This window comes from Dromiciops gliroides, chromosome 2 (assembly GCF_019393635.1).
Source record: "Dromiciops gliroides isolate mDroGli1 chromosome 2, mDroGli1.pri, whole genome shotgun sequence".
Lineage (NCBI taxonomy): Eukaryota > Metazoa > Chordata > Mammalia > Microbiotheria > Microbiotheriidae > Dromiciops > Dromiciops gliroides.
The window spans coordinates 68,792,370-68,813,394 of NC_057862.1; the positions used below are offsets into that span (position 1 = coordinate 68,792,370).

Below are 21,025 nucleotides of genomic sequence, written 5' to 3' on the forward strand. Positions count from 1 at the left end.
CTCGGAGTCTGTGATCCCCACACATACACGCTCTTTGCCCAGATACCCACAGTGTAAAATGGCTCTGATCAGCTTCAGTAACTAAGGCCACCGAAGCAACTGGGAGTGGGTTCACCAGCGGGTGAACTAGGAGTGGGAGCAGCGTGCGTGGGTGCCCGCAGCGGGCCCTTTAAGGGGCGGTCCTCAGGTGGTTGGCGAGTTTCGACTCCTCGGCTTCCCCCACTTCTGGCTTTCCCGGTCTCCCGCCTCCTTTTCCTCCCTTTTCCTCCCTCCCTCCTCCTCCTCCTCCCCGTTCTTCTGCTTTCCCCTCCCCCTGGGGGCGGCTCTCACCTGGGCGGACCGGCAGAAGCAGCCAATGGGCTGATGGGGCGGGCCGCAGAGTTTGGGTAGCGGCTTCGGCGGCCGCAGTCTGGTTCCGCAGTACCGGGGGTCTCGTTGGGGGAGAGTGCTGGTGATGACGGCCCTCAGTCGGACAGAGGCCGTTGCCGACCCACCCAGGTAAAGCAGGCAGCGGCGACCCCGCCGGACTGACGGACGGAAGGACAAATGGACGGAGCAGCAGATGGTGGGAGTGCGAGAGCCTTTCCCTGCGTGGACCAAGAGATTAGCAGACAGACGGCTAGCCAGACCACCAGCTAGCTCTCTAGGGAGGCGCGTGAGTGGAGGGGGTGGGCGGTTCCAGCAGGCAAGCAGGCAGACAGACAGACGGACAGCCAGCCAGCCAGTCTGACAACCAGACAGCCCGACAGCCTGCGCCTGAGGCGCACAGACAGGGCTGTCTAGTCCTCGCTCGTTCTGGGGGCGCGGAACGCCTGGACGCTCCGCCTGCCCGCCTTGGAAACGGGAGGGGAGCGCAGGGGAGGAAGGGGAGGGGAGGTCAGAGGGCAGCCCGGGAGCCCCCTCTTCCCGCTGGCCCCGAAATTGCATCAGCCTCCAAGAAACTGGGTTTGCCAGAGCCGGAGCCGGAGCCGGAGCCCGAGCCGGCTGTTTCCAGTAACTTACTCAGTCCCCGCCTCACTCTGGGCCCGGGGAGCTCTCCGGCAGTCTTGCCCTCGCTCCTCTCCTTTCGCTCTCTCTTTGTCTTTTCTCTCTGCCTGAAGAACTTCAAATGCTTCGGCATCTCAGCCCGGAGCTGGGATCAGAGCCTAGTTCCCGAGGGGTTGGGAGAGGGGAGCCCGAAACCTCGGCCGGGTGTTCCCTCCCTGCCCGGAGTCCTAGGTTGAGGACTGCGGGCACCCGGCTCTCTCGTTAGCTCTCTCCACTCCGCAGCCTCTGTGTTGCCGACCTGTGCTCTCTGCCCTCCTGGCCTCCCAGAGCCAGGTCATTCTTGGCCGGGCACCTCCGAGGCCACTTTGCGTTCCGATTGCATATTTACCAAACTGTTTTCTCTGACCTACAATGCTTCTTGGGGTCTGTCCGCCGTTTGCTTTTCCACTGTATACAAACACTTTCCTTTGGACCAAGAGGTTACCACTGGCTGCCTGGAATGCCAGCGATGTTTGGCTGCTGAGGCCAGGGTGGCGGGACCTCTTGAGATAGGTTTGAGGGGCTGGCCTCTTCCTCCTAAACTTCTCAAGCCTAGCCCCGAACTATCTTCTCCTTGATTTCACTTCTGAGGTCAGTGGGTTTGGTGGCTTGGCACAGGGATAAGGACCATTTTATCTTGGAAGTGGCCTAAGGCCATGGAGGGGGCACTGCCCACTAAGAGGTACGGAAGGAAAGATGATGGTTTGTTTGTGGATGTAGAGAGGCAGGTTATATTGGACTGGTGGAGGAAAAAAAGCTGGAGTATTTGGGTCAAGAGACGAAGACTATGGAAGTTTCATGGTCACAATTGTCCCTTAATTGGTCTAATCCTAACTCTCTAAAAGAATGAAATTGGGAGGGCCTGACACCTCTGTAGATGGAAACACCCCTCCAGTATTAGGAAAGGGGTACCCTCATACGAAGGTAAGTGGACTAGAAGCTCAATATGAACTACTCACTCAATAAGAATTTAGTAAGCACCCACTATGTGCCAGGTACTGTGCTAAGTGCTAGGGGTACTCTAACTTCTAGGAGCTAAAAAACTAATGGGGAACATGGGACACAGCCAACCAAAGAGCCAATGTAATCTTAGGCTGTATAAAGAAAGGTGTGTGTCCAGCTTAAGGGAGGTTAGAATTGTCCTAATGTGTTCTGCTCTCTGGGTCAGGTAACATTTATAGTGCTGTTCATTTCTGGGCACAAGCTGGAAAGCAGCCAGAAGAGGATGACTGAGTATGATGAGGGAACTGGAGACCCTATTCAACAAAGACTGACTGAAGGAATTAGAAATGACTAGCTTGGACAAGAGAAAATTTAAAGGGAGTGTGTTAGCTCTGTTCAAGTACTGAAAAGGCTGTCCTGGGGAATGATTGCACTTGCTCTGCTTGGCTCTAGGGGAAAGAACTAGGCACCTTGCAGAGAAGTAGATTTAGGTAGAAAAGCTATATCAAAGAGAAGTGCTCCAGCAAGGTCTACCCTACAGGACGTATAGAAGAAATTCTTGTTCCGATAATATGGCCTGTGAGGCCCCTCGAACCAACTCTTTTTGTGATTCATTCATATCCACCATCCGTGCCCTACTAAGTTCTGGTCAGGAGGTTTCCTTTCTCTTGGCATCTCTTGATTTGCTAAGTGGCCTTAGGGCATTCTCTCTCCCTGAGCTTTAGTGTCATTGTAGACAGACTAAGTCAGTTGGGAGAGATCAGAGTTGCCCCAGCATGATTCTGGCAGCTAAACAAGGTGTTTCTCCCTGCCTGCGGGGGGAACAGCCACACCTATTTTAAGCAGCTGGAACTCAGTGCATTAACTCATTGTTGGGTTTTGGCTATTCAGTCTGGATGGTCAAAGAATCTTGGCATGTTGAGCCTTTCCTGTTGGATTGTTTGGAGTTGCTACTAAGGGGAGGAAAGTTTGCCAGCTTATTCTTACATCCCCATATCCAGGTGGTGCCATGGTTAGAGGATAGCTACTGATGATTATTCATGGGTACCCTGGTGTTTTTTTTTTTCCTGCCCTACTTTTCCTGTAACTTGGTGATGCCCCACCAATGCAACATGAAGCTTACATTTGGCAATCTCAAGAAAGCTTTGGTGGATACACTTCAGTTCTTCAGTATGAACAGGGAGCAGACTGCTTCACTCTCAAAAACGACAATCACAAGAAAACATAGCAGGGTGTATGGGACCTTGAATCCATAGTTCCTCCAGTTTATCTCTCCCTTTGCCTTTTCTCGATCCCACTCCACCCAGAATTTGACTCCATAGTTAGCCAAGCTCACTTCCCTGACCTAGAGACAATGGTTACCAGTCCAAGATCCTAGGTGCCAAGTTACACCAACAATATAGGCAGTACTTTGAGAGGTAGAAAGACTGAAATCTCCTTCTTTAAGTGACTATCACTACGTGAGCAACTTTTAACAGTTTCTGTGTTTGGCTTTTTTGTTTTGGATGACCAGTTCAATCCAAAAAGTGTTTATTAAATGAGAAATAACGCAAAAAGGGAAGTACTGTGTTGAAAGCTACTTGTGGGGCAGCTAGCTGGCATAGTGGATAGAGCACTTGCCCTGGATTCAGGAGGACCGGTGTTCAAATCCAGCCTCAGACACTTGACACTTACTAGCTGTGTGACCCTGGGCAAGTCACTTAACCCCAAGTGCCTCACCAAAAAAAAAAACCCAAAAAGCTACTTGTAAGGAGTATCCTCAGATTCCATTCTACATTTTTCAAAGTCTACTGTTTTGAGTACAAGGAATATCAATTTGCCCTTTCCTCCAGGAATTTATAATCTAATTTTGGGAGAGGGGTAGGGAAGAAATTTTCAAATTGTCGTGATTCAATGGAGAATTGTTAAATGCATATGAGAGGGGGCAGCTAGGTGGTGCGGTGGATAAAGCACCAGCCCTGGGTTCAGGAGGATCTGAGTTCAAATCTGACCTCAGACAATTGACACTTACTAGCTGTGTAACCCTGGGCAAGTCACTTAACCCCCATTGCCCCACAAAACAAAACAAAATGCATATGAGAGGAAGTATGGCTCAGTGGAGGGAGCAATGGGTTTGAAATGAGAGGATCTGGGTTCCTATTCCAATCTTGAGAAACAATGGAAAATCACTTCACATCTCTGGGCCTTAATTGCCTCTTCTATACAATGAAAGATTTAGACTAGAATGATCTCTAAGGTTTGTTTCAGCTCTAATTGATAATGATATTATGGGAAGTCCAGGAAAAATGCTAAGAAATTTTTGAGAAGAGAGATTTCAAAGGCCATGAGGCCTTAGATTTGCCTTGAAGCTGTAGTTCTCAAGGTCCTGGGGCTAAGGAAGGGGCAGAGCAAGGCCTTGAAAAACAGGGTGGTTTTTTTTTAAAGGGACAGTTTGTGGAAAGTAAGGAGGGTAATGGTAGATAGCCTTGGTTGAGATGTTAGACTCTGACCTCTGTACCAATTGGGTCTTCCAGTTTGCAAAAGATATGGGGATCACAGTGTCAGCGTGGATTGAGCTTGATGTTGATTCAAAAATTGAGATTAGTTAGAAAAGGAAGTAGTAGAATCATCCCATCTTGGGGTCATGTTACTTGTGACTTGGGTGTCATACACCAAGTACTTTATCAGGTAGCTGGCTATAGCTCTTTCTTGGGGAAGAAACAGGTTGGAATTTACCCATTACCTTAAGGCTCCCTCAGCATATTTTCCTATGGCTTTGCCTAGGAGAATCCCCTGGATATTAACATTCCACATTCCTCATTCTCAGAATGTACCTGTGGATGCTGAAAAGTATGAATGATGCTGGGAGGAAAGGGCCAAATTATTGGGTGGGTTTGCTTGGGATGAAGAACAAATTCAACTTACTCAGGGTCAAATGCTTCCTTCAGGGGAGTACAACTTCATGGAACTAGAACCAAGGCCATGGTGGAGAACGTTATTCTTTATCTTAGGCACATGTAGGCAAGAGCACAAACAAGTCCATTTTGAGATGGGAAGGGAGAACATCTTCCTTCTCCCTCTCCCCCAGGTACATATTTGAGGTAATTTGTTGCTTATATTCTTTTTCTAGAGCAGTGCTTGGCCTGGGTAGATAAGTGGGAAGGCTGACAGTTGGGCATTGGGTAGGGATCTGACTCTGAGTTCTTATGACTTTGCTATTACCAGTTGAGGTTCCCTGGGAAGAGAAAAGCAGTCAACCTCAAAAATAATTGTGGAGGGTCCTGAGGCCCTACTCCCTCTTTCCTGAGCTGAGCCTTCAAAGCAGGACAGAGCAACCTTCGATGCTTTTCTTCTAGGGAGGAGGGAGGTAGAGATAGGGATCCCCTAACTGGAGAGAATAACCATAGAGCTTCCAGGCACTAATGGCTATGAAGATTCAGATATTTCTACCAAGGGAAGTCTAATTTTTCTCTCTGTTGGCTTCTGTTTCCTGTGCTTTCTGCTCCTTGGACTGGGAGCTGAATATATAGAGGAATCATCTACAATGCTTCCTGGCTCCATTACAGTCCTTCCCCTTTCCTCAGACCTCTTTATCTGTGATCTTCTCCTGGTCCATAGCCACATAACTTACCACCCCTTTCTGCTCTCTCCATCCTTCTTTTCTTGAACACATTCCATTTCTCCTGACTTGCTTCATAGCCTTAGAAAGAATTAATTTTTTTTTACTGAAAGGAACAATTCAGTAGAAATCTCTCATATGGGCAATTCTCTCTGCTTAAGCCTATTCTCAAAGGATGGGCAATAATTGATTCATATGGTCGTTGCCTCACAACTTTGTGAGAGAGGTGTTGGAAATATTATGTATGATCCAGGTGAGAAAACTGAGACTCAGGGATATTGTGACTTGTCTATGCTGTTGAAGGGACTTTCAACCTGGTGAATCTTGTAAAATAAAAAGATTTATTAGGAGAGAGGAATATATGATTGGGGGACAGACCACTATGGAAAACTGTCCCACTGAGTAAGAGAAGACAGGATCTTTTTCTATGTTTACAAAACAAAGAAGGGAGGGAATTACAAAGCAACTGGGAGGAAAATGAAAACTACAAGCCAGGGATTTTGGGATAATGGGGCATCAGTAAGATATGTAGCACCCATCATATCTTGCATATCATCTTGCAGACCTTGGTATTGCTTATCAGTGTACCAGGGTTGTGCTTGGCAGCACCCATTCCTGAGGTAGAGGGCAGAGATGCTTTTCTCTTGGGAAAGTTTAAGGAGTGCCCCCAAGGGTTTGGGATCTTTAAGTTTCTTGGGGTCTCAACACAAATGCTAATAAGAATAAGCTAATATTTATATATTGCTCTAAGGTTTGCTTCTATAGCCATATCAAGGGGCTCACAATCTGGTTGCAGAAGCCCCTACTTGTTCTCAAGCACAGATTGCACCAATTTGGGCAGGATGTGTGTACCTGGCGCCATGACTGGCGGCTGCCTCTCTGGCCAAGGGTGTTCAGGGGAGATATACTTCCTGCCACATTCTTTAGATTGTGGGAAGTTCTGGCTTTATAAGCCACAGCTCTGTTGGAATGTAGGGCTCCCATTCTGCTCAAGGAAACCTGCTGCTTTCTTTATAGAATGGCTAGTCTCCTCAGGTGTGGGCCAAGAACAAATCATACTTGTACTGCTGAATGGGTGTGAGAAAAATGTTCTAGAAACTTAAAAACACTACATAAATGTAAGCGACCACCACCACCACCACTACCACTACTGCTGCTGCTGCTTTTTTGGCTTCATATGACTGCAAACATTCTGGGAATGAAGGTTGCACCAATGGCCATGTCTGCAGAGTTGGGAGGAAAACTGTTCCTAGTCAGAGTCGGGTAGTATTCAAATCAGAGGTGCCAAGCAAGTATTCCCAAGAAGTCTTCTGGAACACCACCAACCAGAGCTCAGGCAGGCGATCTATATATGTGGCTTGACAGATAACACCATTCTGTAACGATTGGAATGACGCCACCTGCTGGAGACTTACTGTAGAAGAGTTCCACCCATGAAGCGAAGGTCTCTGAGGGCAAGACCAGGAGTCTCTTCTTTGGCGTCAGGAAGTGACACGGGCGAGTGGGAGGAGGAAGGAAGAGACTGGCGCTCGGTCTCAGGCTCTTTCCTCTGGACTGTGGTGGAGAAGGGAGCTAGAAATGTGCTCTCCCTTTAATAGATAGGAATCTAGGCCTTTCTCTCTCTCTCTTTACCAAATTCTTATTCTCCTTAATAAATGCTTAAAAGTCTAACTCTTGCTAAAGCTTATAATTTATTGGCGACCACTCATTAGATATTTTAGACAGACTAGCTAGAATTTTAGCCCTTAACAATTCTTTATAGTGAAAGTGTGTTTGTTGTTTGTCCAAGATTAAATACAAAGGACTTCAGCTTGAAGGCTTAAAGTTCATCTTCTCTAGAGTGATTCAATGTCTTCATCTATGGGCTCTTTCCCAGGGTTTGGTTTTTTAAAATGTAACCATGTATAGCAATGCTGGGAGCATTTCAGAATGGACATTTCCTGTAGTATAACCAATGAAAGTCCACAGGGAGTATTTGAGAGTGGCCTTAGTCATTAAAGTGGAGCTACCAAGGGGATTGAATATAAACTGGAAGGTACTAGAAAGAAAACCAGTGAAAGTTGTGAAGTAGCACCAAACCTAATCCATTCCCACTGAAGAAGGGGATCGGATTCTGCTTATCTTTGTCATCCTGCCTGTTCCTCTGTTCCTCTATAATATGTGTGTGTGTGTGTGTGTGTATGTATATATTTCCAAGTGTTGTGTGGTGATGTTATCATACCAATACATGGGACACATCTGCTAGATACAAAACTTTGTTCTCTTTTTGCCAGTTAAAGTCCATGAGAATGAAGACACTGGGAATTAAAAAAAATGGATGTGATCTTTCCTGCCCCAATCTGGACAGTGGATGGATGACAAAGAAAGGAGCACTCTTCCTGTGCCCTCACCTCCTTGACCTGTTGAGGTGTGCATTCATTCATTCTTGGATCTCATAGATGCACTGTGCCCAAGATTGTGGCTGAAACCAGGATCTTTTCAGGGTGAAGACTTCTAGAGAAGAGAAGAATACCCTTATTCTTCTAGTGACCTCTTACACACACACACCCCACCACCAGATAAGGAATTAGGGATACTTTCCCATAGTATAGGATTCAAGTTCCACAAGTAGAGGGGGTGAAGCTCACATTCATATCCCTTTTAAAGGGACAGATCTTCCATGGAAGATTTATGGGACAATGTGGACAAGAATCAAGAAAGTGCTCACTTTGATGAGATCATTAATCCAAAGAGATAGTATATATAAAACACATTTTTTTTAAACAAAGTGTGAGATAGGCAGTATGTGTGCATACATATATACATATATTTATATTTATATAGCCTTTTTTTCAGATGAGAAAATGGAGAGTTGGGAGGTCTTAAATTTCTGTCCCTCAGTCACACAACTCATAATCTTGGCCTCAAACTGACATCTCCTAATCCTAGGCCCAGTGTTATTTCCATTAGACTATATTGTCCCCTTTGAAGTCAGAGTGTGTTGTAGACTAGAGCTCAGTTCACAAGCAAAGCAGCGGGTTATAATTTAATGATATAAATTAAACAGTGACCCTGAAGTGTCAATGCTGAGAAAGAAGAAATCAGCTGAAATCAGAATGGGTAAAGTTTACCTGGGAGCCTGACTCAGCTATTGTGGGACTTGCCAGGTTCAAGGAGTAGAGAGGTGGCACACTTTGGGTTGTCTGTTCTCACAGATGCATTCCCTCCACAAACTTCACATGTGTCTATAAACCCCTTAATTCTGTTTTCCTAATCCAGTTTCCTTCCCACACTATTGACTCTCCTGCCCAGGGCTGAATGATAACGACAGCTTTTATTTATATAGCTCTTCACAGCTACAAAGCTCTTTCCCAATGTATTGCCTCATTTGGAAGACCTCCAAGTGACATCTGACATTTGACTTTGTGGTCTGGGCAAACTTGCTCTTTTCCTTTGGAGTGCACCAAAAGATGAAATGCTGAATCTAGGGATCAACTGTCCTTAGAAACACTTGAGAGTAGTTTGGAAATATGCTTGGCCTGCTTGGGGATGAGGGACAGGGTCGGAAGAGGGGATAAACTTTTATAAACTGCCTACTGTGTACCAGGTACTGTGTTAGAAGGAGCTTTAGCATCTCTTTTTTTAAAAAAAATTTTTAGTGAGGCATTGGGGGTTAAGTGACTTGCCCAGGGTCACACAGCTAAGCTAGTACATGTCAAGTGTCTGAGGTCGGATTTGAACTCAGGTCCTCCTGAATCCAGGGCCGGTGCTCTATCCACTGTGTCACCTAGGTGCCCCTAGCATCTCATTTGAACCTCACAACAACCCTGTGAGCTAAGTGCTGTTATTTTCCCCATTTGATAGTTGAAGAAACTGAAACAAACAAAGGTTATATAATTTGCACAGTGTTATACATCTAGTAAGTGTCTGAGGTGGGATTTGAACTCCTGTCTGGAGAGGTTGTCCCGCCTGTCCCAATTGATTCAATTCAGCAAGCATTTATTAAATACCTACCATGTGCCAGGCACTGTGCTAGGTTCTGGGGAGACAAACAAACAACAGAAAAACACAGACAAACAAAACCAGTTTCTTCCTTCAAAGAGCCTTCACTCTTCTGGGGAGATAGAGCATACACACAGGTAAGAAAAGTAAAGAGGAGATATGTACAAGGTAATTTGGGAGAGAAATGAACAACTGTGGGAATCCAGAAAGGTCTCATGTAGGAAGCGGCTCTGAGCCAAACCTTGAAGGGATCTGGAGATACCGAGAAGTGGTATGTGAGGCAGTAGAGTTTCCAAGTATGGGGGAAAGTCTGTGCAAGGATGCAGAGGTAGTAAGAGATGGAATATTATGTCATGAGAACAGTAAGTAGACTGCCTTTTGTCTGTGAAGATGAGGTGAGTGGAGCCAGCCTGAAAAGACAGGTTAGAGCCAGATTATGAAGGTCTGTAATGATAGAGGAGTTTGTAGTTTGTTTTAGAGGAAGTAGGGAGCCACTGAGACGTCTTTACTTTTTTTTTTTTTTTTGGTGAGGCAATTGGGGTTAAGTGACTTGCCCAGGGTCACACAGCTAGTAAGTGTCAAGTGTCTGAGACTGAATTTGAACTCAGGTCCTCCTGAATCCAGGGCCAGTGCTCTATCCACTGTGCCACCTAGCTGCCCACCACTGAGACTTCTTGAGCAGAAGAAAGACATGGTTAGAACTGGGTTTCAAGAATGTCAATACCTAGTCATTCCTCACTGTCCATGTTTTGCCTCAGTAACACTGGATCAGATATATAGCCCATGACAAGAGCAGTGGTGGAGAAGCATTCTCAATCTTTCTCAGATAAGGAGAGCAAGAGGGAAGGAATGTTACCCTTCAGGGGCTCCCTGATGGATACCTGTGAAGGGAGAAAACCAGGAAAGCAAAGCAACTACTTGATCAGATCTGCCCCCTTCCTAACCTGCAAAGAGAGAAACCTCTTTGATTGAAATCCAGTACTGTGCTTAGTCATCAGGTGACTGGATATACCACTATCCCCAAGCATCTCTGAATTACGAGGAAAACCTCACCCCAGGTTGAACAGATGGTGGTAGCTGACCTGATCCACACATCATGACATCACCCCCTGTTGCCTTCTTGTTTTCCAAAGGTAGCAATGTTCCTTTCACAGGTGGGCTGGGCACATGGTCCCCATCTGCTCACAGCTTCTGTTCCTAGCCCATTATCCAGCTTAGCCAAACTTATAAATGCAGTCCTTCAAATGCTGAAAGTCACATTTGCTAATATTGGAAGAAAAGCTTTGGGGTTGGGAATTCAAAGATGAGACTTGTGGTATTAGTTTGTTTTTTAGGCTGTGATCTTGAGTAAAATGTTTCACCTCTGAGAGCCTCAGTTTCCTTGCCAAATGATGAGGATTTGGATTAGATGGCTAGCTTCCTTTCCTTTTTGGACAAGATTTCTGGATTGGTAGACTAGACAAATGCAGTGGACAACATTGACTTAGATTTCAGTAAGGCATCTGATGATGTTCCATGCTATTCCTGTAGACAAGAAGGGTTAGAGAATAGTTTGGAGAATTTAGAATTGGTTGAATGCCCACAGCTACACAGCAGTCAGTAACACTTCAATGCCAGTTTGGAAGGTCTTTGAAAGAGGGGAGTAGTTCAGGAATTTATCCTTGGTCCTGTGCTATTTTAACCTCTTTATCTAGAATATAACATGCTAATCATTTTGCATTTGACATGAAACTAGATAGCTCATGAGTTATATGACAAAATCAGGATCCAAAAATTTCTCGACAAGCTATAATAATAAATTACATTTAATAAGATTTTATTTCATGGTAACAAATACAAATGCTTACATTTGGGTTCAGGTATTGGGTTTCTCTTCACTCTTCAATCAGAGACTAGATGACCACTTTCCAGATACATTGTAGAGGGCATTCTTGTTTTCTGTGACCTGTTCTTATAATTTTTTTAATCCTCCTCTGCTTTGGAATAGTCAAGTTGCTGGCACATTGTAATATATGCTCCACTTCAGGGTTCATGTTGTCAAGTTTGGCCAGATAAATGATGTATGTGTGGTGGAGGAGGAAAGAAGTGACTACAGGATTAGGAGGAAAAATCCTGAATAAATATGGTAGTTTTCTTGACTTTCTCTCTCTCTGATACATTCTGTCTTGAGACAATCAGAAGAGAATTAAGACAAAGGTTACCTTTGTTTTGTCTCTGGTGGGTGGCTTTTCATATTCCCTTGTTTATTCAGTGAGAAAGAGAGAAAGTTAATACACTGAAAAGATGATTGAATTTGGAATCCAGCAGCCCTGGGTTTGACTATTTAATATCTCTAAGCCTCAGTTTCCATTTATTTTTTTTTGGGGGGGGGCAATGAGCGTTAAGTGACTTGCCCAGGGTCACACAACTAGTGTTAAGTGTCTGAGGCCGGATTTGAACTCAGGTCCTCCTGAATCCAGGGCCGGTGCTCTATCTACTGTGCCACCTAGCTGCCCCCCAGTTTCCATTTCTGTAAAATGAAGATAGAGCAAACAGTATTATCTATCTTATAAGGCTGATTGGAGTATCCAGTCTATGAATGCTTGTAAAATTCTTTGTGAAACTTTAAAAATTATGCTTTTTTTCAATTTATTTTTATTTATTTTTGACATTCTTTTTTTTTTGAGTTTCAAATTCTCTCCCTCTCTTGCCCCTCTCCCATCCACTGGGAAGGCAAGCAAAAGCATATCAATTATACATGTGAAATCATGAAAAACATGTCTTACTAGTCACATGGCAAAAAAAAGCAAGAAAAATAAAGTGAGAACATTATACTTCAATTTGTACTTAGAGTCCATCAGTTCTGTCTCTAGACTAAATTTCCATCATGAGTCCTTTGGGATTGTCTTGGATCATTGTATTGATCAGAGTAGCCAAGCCTTTCACAGTTAATCATCACATAATATTGCTGACATTGTGCACAACGTTTCCATGGTTCTGCTCACTTCACTTTGCATCAGTTCATATAAGTCTTTCCAGGCCTTTCTGAAATCATCTTGTTCCTCATTTTTTTTTTGTTTGTTTTTAGTTTTTTTTGCAGGGCAATGGGGATTAAGTGACTTGCCCAGAGTCACACAGCTATTAAGTGTCAAGTGTCTGAGGCCCGATTTGAACTCAGGTCCTCCTGAATCCAGGGCTGGTATTTTATCCACTGCGCCACCTAGCTTCGGCCCCCCCCCCCCCCGACTCATTTCTTATAGCACAATAGTAATCTATCACAATCACATGCCATAGTTTGTTCAGTCATTCATTCCCCAATCAATGGGCAACCAGTAAGGGAATTCTTGAAGTGGTGAAACCCTCCAGCCCCAACCCCTGCCTCCTCTAGTCTTTCAGTGTTGCCTTCTTCTTCCTACTTTCCTTACCTGAGTCTCACATAGCTCATATGCATTCCCTCTGAGCTCGGCTCCCTGAAATAGGTGCCATTTCTGGGGTTGTGTCCTTGCAAGGAAAAGATCTTCTGCCCCATGGAAGCTTCCCCTTCCAAACCAGACCCTGCCCAACTCCACCAACCAGTGCCTATGAGGAACTGGGACACTCAGCCTCCTCATCTTCGCCCTGGCTCTTCTCAGCTCTGATAGGTCCAAACCAATGCCCAGCCTCAGGACTTCCACCTCTGACTTCAAATCACACCCACCCCTGACCTCTAGAAGGACTGTGCCCATGGAGTGACCCTTCTGTAGCTCCACTCCTCCAGTATGGATTATCCAGGACTATTGGAATGCAAGCTTCGTAAGACCAATGACTTTCTTGCTCTCAAATCTTCAGGGTTTAGCACTTTGCTTGGCTCAAAAATCATGCTTTAAAAAAAGCTTTTTGGGCAGCTAGGTGGTGTAGTGGATAAAGCACCAGCCCTGGATTCAGGAGGACCTGAGTTCAAATCCGACCTCAGACACTTGACACTGTGTGACCCTGGACAAGTCACTTAACCCTCATTGCCCTACCCCCCACCCAAAAAAGCTTTTTTAGACAATTTTTTTTAGCTAACCTGGTGTCAGCTAAAATGGATGCTTTACCCTGTACCTTTCCTTTAGTGTTGATGTGCTTAATGGTGATCAATGTGAAATGGAGTTAGGGTGAAATCCCAGAGTTGGTGGTGTTTTAGCATCTATTTCTATAAGGTTACCTGTCTTCTATCTACTCTGTGTCTTGAATCCACCTATTTACATACATGTAATCTCTCCCATTAAAGTATAAGCTATTTGAAGGGAGGTGTTATATTTTACATTTCTTTGTATCCCCAGCATTTAGCACTGTGCCTAGCACATAGTAGGGACTTAATAGATGTTTATTGATTGATCTAGTCCAGTTTCATCCAGAAAAATGAGAAAATAAAGGTCCCAAAAGCTAAAAACAACTTGCCCAAGGTTGTGTAGCTTCTTAGTAGGATTAATAGGACTCATTCTACCTCCAGATGTGTTCTGACCCGAGTGCTATTTCTACTACCCTGATCAGCCTCCCATCAGCTGTCTTAGCTTTCACTGTTATCTCCTGACTACCAATTGAGACACTTAACAAAAGAAAGATGCAGCTTTCAGCTGAGTTCCCAGTCTCTGTTCTCTAACCGCTGAGCACATTCACAGTGAACTCTTCCCTCTTTTTGTATTGGAAGGACTTGTTCTATTTCAGTCACCAGAACGGGGAAGGAGAAACAGTGACAGTTAATTATGGTGTTTGTAGCCTTTAAGTGTATATAATTCTGGGTGTGACTTTCAAAAAACTTCTCCCTTTAGGCTGAACATTTCCCTTTCTCATTCCAGCTTCCAAGGCAAGAGGGGTGAAAACTAACAGAAAAAATGGAATGTTAGCCCAAGCATGTGAATGCAGAGAGAACTCCAGGAGAGAGCATGCACCTGCTTCAGTGAAAGGAACCAGTCACAGGTCTGAGCACCCTCCCCAGGCAGCCTTTCTTCACATCCTAACCCAGAGACCTCCCTGCCCTTGGGATGAAATTCTCTTCCTGTCTCCCCCTCCCCCAAGGGGTTTGGGCTTTATGGCTGTGCTCCTCTTTTCTGTAGCTAAACCAGAACTGTGTAGGTGGAGTGTAGGTGTGAGCTTTATAATGGGTCTGAAATGGACTAATGATGAGAGAGACAGACAGATTGGGGCCAATACGGTGGGTAGGTGGGGTGGGAGTGGGGAGGGGGAGGGAAGCACAGAATTCTGAGTAAGAACAAAAATCAGAGGACAGGAGTGGGTTAATCTGAGGAGGAGTTGGTGAGAACAGCTTGGAGAAGGTGACTGAGACTAGATATCCTTGGAGAAAAATATTTCTGGAGGAAGATTTCTGTCTGGAAAAGCTGAGGCGATCATATATGATATCAAACAGCTCAGGGTACCATGTACGAAAGGGAAAGTGATGATGTAAGACGGTCAAGGTACAAGGAAATTGTGAATTGTCTGAGATCACAGGTAATATGCAATAAAAGGCAGAGCCAGGACTCTGAACCAGGACATTTGTCTCAAAGTCTAGTGTTCTTTCTACTACATCCTCCTGGGGATGGAGATCATGAAGTGCTTCTGCCCCTCCATCCAAGGTGTCTATACCCAGGCTATTCTATAAGATGATGAGAGCAGGAAAAATGCTGGTTTGGTAGAGCGAGTTCCTCATCAGGTAAAATTATATGTCTAGGAAAACAAACGAGTGTAATAAACCACTTGTACTATTGACTTTATTGCTCCAGTCATTAGTTGCATTTGGAGTCAAGATAGAAAAAGCAAAAGGAATTGAATTCAGAAATTAATCTGAGGCCAAATGTGGAAAAACAACTATCATTTCACTCAGAACACTCCAAAACCATATTTTACTACTTGTTTACTATGTTAAGTAGCCTCTGGGCCAATAAGCTCAGTGATCAGAGCATGAAATTAACAAAGTTCAGGTAATAGACTTGACATCCATATAAGCCAGGGAACTATATTCAAAAAAATTCAATTCCCTGGCCACAGAGAACCTTCCTTGAAGAAGCTGAGGTCTAGTGATGAGAAGGCAAAAGGTCTTGGTTCCTGAGAGTTTGGGAGAAAGTCTTTAGGCTGGCAGAGGAGAGAGATGATATGACAATCAGTTATATCCCTTCTATCCTTGCTTTGGGGTTTAGTTTCTATGCCTGGGCCTACTCTTTTTTGTGCCCATTCTAGCCAACATCTTCCCTCCTACTGGAAGGATATTGCCCCAGTGTTGGAGGTGGGAAGTGGTTGGGGGCGGGGTATAGTTCTTGCCAATGTGTGGGTGTGTCTATCTCCATGTCCCTGTGTGGGGATGTGGGCATGAACATTCTTGCATTAGTTAGACCAGGGGGAAAAATCTGATAGCATTGCTGGAAAACTGTTATTGTACTCTTATTATCTCTATTCTGATTAGTCATGAGAGACCTCTATGTGTGTTTGTGGAGGTGTGCCTATCTGTGATCTCCATGTATCCATCCATCTGTATGGGAACCTTATAGAGCTTACTCCTCCACTCAAGACTCCGCTACTCTGTCTCCCCTTCTCCCAGCAGTCCCAAATCAATCACTGAGGAACAGCCTCCTTTTCCTTTCCTGTTACTCCCACTAGGCTTTTCCCAGGGGTAGAAGAGGGAGCAGACTCTAGGACCTTATGTAGACCAGGTGTTAAGAGGACTTTAGCCCTGACTGGACAAATCCATTTCAGTGAATGCCTCCGATTTGATCAGAGCCAGCTCACAAACTTCCCTGGCCAAATCCATTGGCATCAAAAGGTCAGAGATTTAGAGTTGGAAGGGGCCTTAGAATCAAACAAACCCAATTCTCTCATTTTACAGCTGAAGAAACTTAGGTTAAGTGGTTTGCCCATTTGGGCTTCTCTGCAGGGTTCCTTTTGGAGATATTTGAATATTGGTTTCACCTTTCACCTGTCCTGATGACCAGTTAGCAATCTGTGCTGATGAGGACACAGCAAGCATTAAACTCTCCTCATTATATTTCCAAGCCATAAACTGATTCCTAACCCCACCCCACAACTGCAGATTTCTTCTCCAAAGTCATGCCCAGGGCATCTAGGTGGCGCAGTGGATAAAGCACTGGCCCTGGATTCAGGAGGACCTGAGTTCAAATCCAGCCTTAGACACTTGACACTAGCTGTGTGACCCTGGGCAAGTCACTTAAAACTCGTTGCCCTGCAAAAAAAAAAAAAAAAACCCAAACCCAAAAAACTAAAAACCAAAGTCATGCCCTGTGGACCCTGGAGTTGCCGAAACTTTCCTCTCTTCTTATTTCTAGTTGTGCCCCCTCTCCAAAGCTCTCTCCCTGCAATACAATGCCCATTATCACTTCAGTTGTGCAACCATTTCCCTCCAATGAAATTGATTATCAGGACAAAATATATGCAGGTGAGGTAAATTACAGTATGCAGCCTCATTTAAAGTATCATAGGGACGTAAGAACAGACTCTTTAAAAATGGGCAAATTTGACTCCCTTACATTTACAAATGAGGAAGGTGGAGACTGTAGAAGATAGGCGACTTGTCAGCCTAGTGGCAGCACCAGAATCAGGACTGGGATTTCTCTGATCTCTTCCTACATATGTAATGTTGAATGGCTCTTCAGTATCTGATGGTTCAGTCACTTACTCTCTCAGGTTTCTCATCTCTAAAATCAAGGGTTGAACTAGACCTCCCAGGTTCCTTCTAGCTCTTCCTGACTTCCAGGACTTCCTCATACAATACCTACCACATTATTATTTCAGTTTCTTCTGGGATCTTCATTTCATCCCTCCCCCAATTTCTGGGTACTTTCCTGACTCAGTCTTTGAGGCCATTGCTCTCTCTTGCTAGTTCACCCTTATTTCCAGCTTTCTACCCAGCCTGAACCCTATTTTTCATTAAAAAAATTTTTTTTGTTTTTTTGCAGGACAATGAGGGTTAAGTGACTTGCCCAAGGTCACACAGCTTAGTGTCAAGTGTCTGAGGCCGCATTTGAACTCAGGTCCTCCTGAATCCAGGGCTGGTGCTTTATCCACAGCACCACCTAGCACCACCTATTTTTCAACTCCTAAGGTCCCTAGAGAAACAGGGGCCTCTTCTCTTTGGGTTCCAAGTCTACCTTGCTGGTCCATTCGTGTTACACACACACTCACATACCCTTAATTAACTCCAGTGGCTCCATGTTACTCCTAGAATTAAACCCAAAATCCTGCTTGGCATCCAAAGCCCTTCATAACCTATTCCCCTTGCCCTTTACCTTCCCGGACTTCTTACACTTCACTCCCCACCTCATAGTGTTTAATCCAGTGACTGGTCCTTACTGTTCCTCTCTCCAACAAAATGCTTCATCTCTTGGCTCTGGGCACTTTCTCTGGCTGTCCCCCATGCCTGGAAGGCTATCCCTCCTCAACTCAGCCTACTGACTTGCCTGGCTTCCTTCAAGTTCCAATTAAAACACCATATTCTACAGGAAAGCTTTCCTAACCTTTCTTGTTTTTGTTTTTGGGGTTTTTTGTTTGTTTTTGTTTGTTTTTTGCAGGGCAATGAGGGTTAAGTGACTTGCTCAGGGTCATGCAGTTAGTAATTGTCAAGTATCTGAGGCCGGATTTGAATTCAGGTACTCCTGAATCCAAAGCCAGTGCTTTATCCACTGTGCCACCTAGCTACCTCTCCCCCTAACCATTCTTTGTTTTTTTTGTTTTTTGGGGTTTTTTGCGGAGCAATGGGGGTTAAGTGACTTGCCCAGGGTCACACAGCTAGTAAGTGTCAAGTGTCTGAGGCCGGATTTGAACTCAGGTACTCCTGAATCCAGGGCTGGTGCTTTATCCACTGTGCCATCTAGCTGCCCCCCCAACCATTCTTGATCCTAAGTACTTTCCTGTTTTATTTATTTTTTATTTTTTCCTGTACATAGCTTGTTAGCATAGATTTACTTGCTTGTTTTCTTCCCCCATTAGATTGTGAGCTCCTTGAAAGACTATCTTTTGCTTCTTTTGTATCTGCAGAATGTAGCACTGTACTTAGCACACAGTAGGCACCTAATAAATGTTTGTTGATTTTTTTTTTTAATTTCAGGTTGAAACTATTCCCCTTAAAATTATCCTAGCCAATGGACTCTGGAACCTGCCTACAGAAATTTTTTGCCTTCTCAGAACTCACCCCATACTTCTCTCCCCCCACCCCACTTCTCACATACATACAATGCCCTGGTTCTTTCCCACCAGCTCAGTTTTCATCCAGCTCATTCATCTTATTATATCTATTTGTTATCTGGGCAGTGCCAAGATTAATTATTGTGGGAGCCCCAATCCCTTCTTCAACTTTACCTCTCTTCATCTCATCCCCAGAGTTCATTTCTAGATGGAAACAGCACAGTCTCTTACTATACCTCTCCCTTGATTCTAGATGAACTTTGTATCTTCTTCATGGAGGAGAGAGCCCTTAGGAGGAACCTTGAAGGAAGAGAAAGATTTCAACAGGAGATAAGAACTGGGAGAATGTGTTCCCAGAAGACAAAATTAGGAGCCCTTAGTTGAAGTTTCAGAGAGACTGGGTCTGACTAGTTATTATTTATTCAGTCATTTCAGTCATGACCCATTCTTTGTGATCCTATTTGGAGTTTTCTTGGCAAAGATACACTGGAGTGATTTGCCATTTCCTTCTCCAGCTCATTTTACAGATGAAGAAACTAAGGCAAATGGGGTTAAATGACTTGCCTACGGTCACATGGCTAGTCAGTATCTGAGGCTGGATTTGAACTCAGGAAGGTGAATCTTCTTGATTCCAGGCTTAGCACTCTGCCTGGACATACCACTAACAATTGGGGCTATCTAAAAGTAGAATGGGAAGGCTCAGGAGGGGTTGTGGGCGCCCTGTCACTGTAAGACTTTAAGTGAAGGCTGGATGATCACTTGCCAGGTATGTTGTAGGGAGCATTCTTGTTCAAGGATAGTCCCTGAGTTCCTTTCCAAATCTAAGGTTTTGTGATTCTGTGATCTTTGATTCTCTACCTTCCCTCACCTCTCTCACTAACACAGTTTTTAAGTCTTGCTGCTTTTTCCAGCACACTGTCATCTTCCATCTCCTCTCTCCTCTCACTCTTCCACTACCCCATTCCAGGCCCCTATCACCCCCACTCTGGATTATTAAAAATAACTCCCTAACTGTTTTTTTTTTGCCGGGCACTGGGGGTTAAGTGACTTGCCCAAGGTCACACAGCTAGTAAGTGTCAAGTGTCTGAAGCTGGATTTGAACTCAGGTCCTCCTGAATCCAGGGCTGGTGCTTGATCCACTGTGCCACCTAGCTGTCCCCCTAACTATTTTTTTCTGAGGTCCCTTCCAACTCTGAGAGTCCCCTTTCCTCTCCAATCCATCCTTTACACAGTTGCCAAAATAATCTTTCTAAGGTCTGTCTGTATCATTTGATGGGTCAACCTTCACTGGTTGCCTTTTGCCTCTATGGTAAAATACAGACCTTTTAGCCTAGCATTTAAGGCCCTACACAATTTGCCTCCAACCTACCTTTCCAATCTCATTTCACATTTTTCCCCTTCACATATTCTACCTCCTCCCTGTCAGACTACTAGCTGTAACTTCCCCTCTCTGGATTCCCTCTGTCCTTGATTACTGAAAGTTCTCTCTCTCCTCAAATTTTCTTCCAGCACTTTGTTTCCATTTCTGTTTTGTCTGTGTAACATTTTCTCTAGTATTATATTTATTTGGGCACATATTTTATCTTTTCTATTAGACTATGTCCCTGAGAGCAAGAGCTGTGCCATTTTTTTTAGTGAGGCAATTGGGGTTAAGTGACTTGCCCAGGGTCACACAGCTGGTAGGTGTTAAGTGTCTGAGACCGGATTTGAACTCAGATACTCCTGACTCCAGGGCCAGTGCTCTATCCACTGCACCATCTAGCTGCCCCAGCTGTGCCATTTTTAATATTTTTATATTCATAACAACAAGCTTAGTCATTGACATTTTATTGTTATTCTGTTGTTTTAGTGTCATATGACTCTTCATAACCCCATTTGGGGTTTTATTTGCTAAGACACTGGAGTGGTTTGCCATTTCCTTCTCCATTTCATTTCACTGATGAGGAAACTGAGGCAAATGGGGTTAAATGACTTGCTGAGGGTCACACCGTGTCTGGATTTGAACTCAGACCTTTCTGACTCCAGGCCCAACATTCTTCACTGTGTCACCTAGCTGACCTCATTGACATTTAGTGGGTGCTTAATTAATGTTTGATTGAATTGAATTAAATATATGTTCCTTAAACAGTAGATGCAATAAAAACAAATGCATTTGTATTAGTAAGCTTCTGAATTTTCCTATAGCAATGGACATTTTTTTCTGTTTTTGTTTTTGTTTTTTGGGGTTTTTTTTTTAACGTATGTGTATGTGTTGTGTGTCCTGCCTTCTATATGCCTGCCTTCTATATAGTGATTCTAGGCCTAGAGAAAGAGCATGTCTATTGATCTATGCATAGCTCATTTTAG

The 21,025-nt window shown here is 44.3% G+C and overlaps 1 protein-coding gene across 5 annotated transcripts in view; it reads left to right on the forward strand.

Moving 5' to 3' along the window:
* Window positions 1-283: 283 nt before the first annotated feature.
* The window catches only part of GRAMD2A (GRAM domain containing 2A), an 86,151-nt gene continuing 65,409 nt past the window's right edge, over window positions 284-21,025 (forward strand). The window contains exons 1-3 of one of the 5 annotated variants that reach the window (XM_043984224.1): window positions 284-498; window positions 7,840-7,973; window positions 14,347-14,467. In XM_043984224.1, coding sequence (XP_043840159.1) covers window positions 14,388-14,467 — 80 coding nt within the window. In that variant the 5' untranslated portion in view covers window positions 284-498; window positions 7,840-7,973; window positions 14,347-14,387. The remainder of the gene's footprint in view (window positions 499-7,839; window positions 7,974-14,346; window positions 14,468-21,025) is intronic. The other 4 variants (XM_043984222.1, XM_043984226.1, XM_043984225.1 and 1 more) reach the window with 4 other exon arrangements.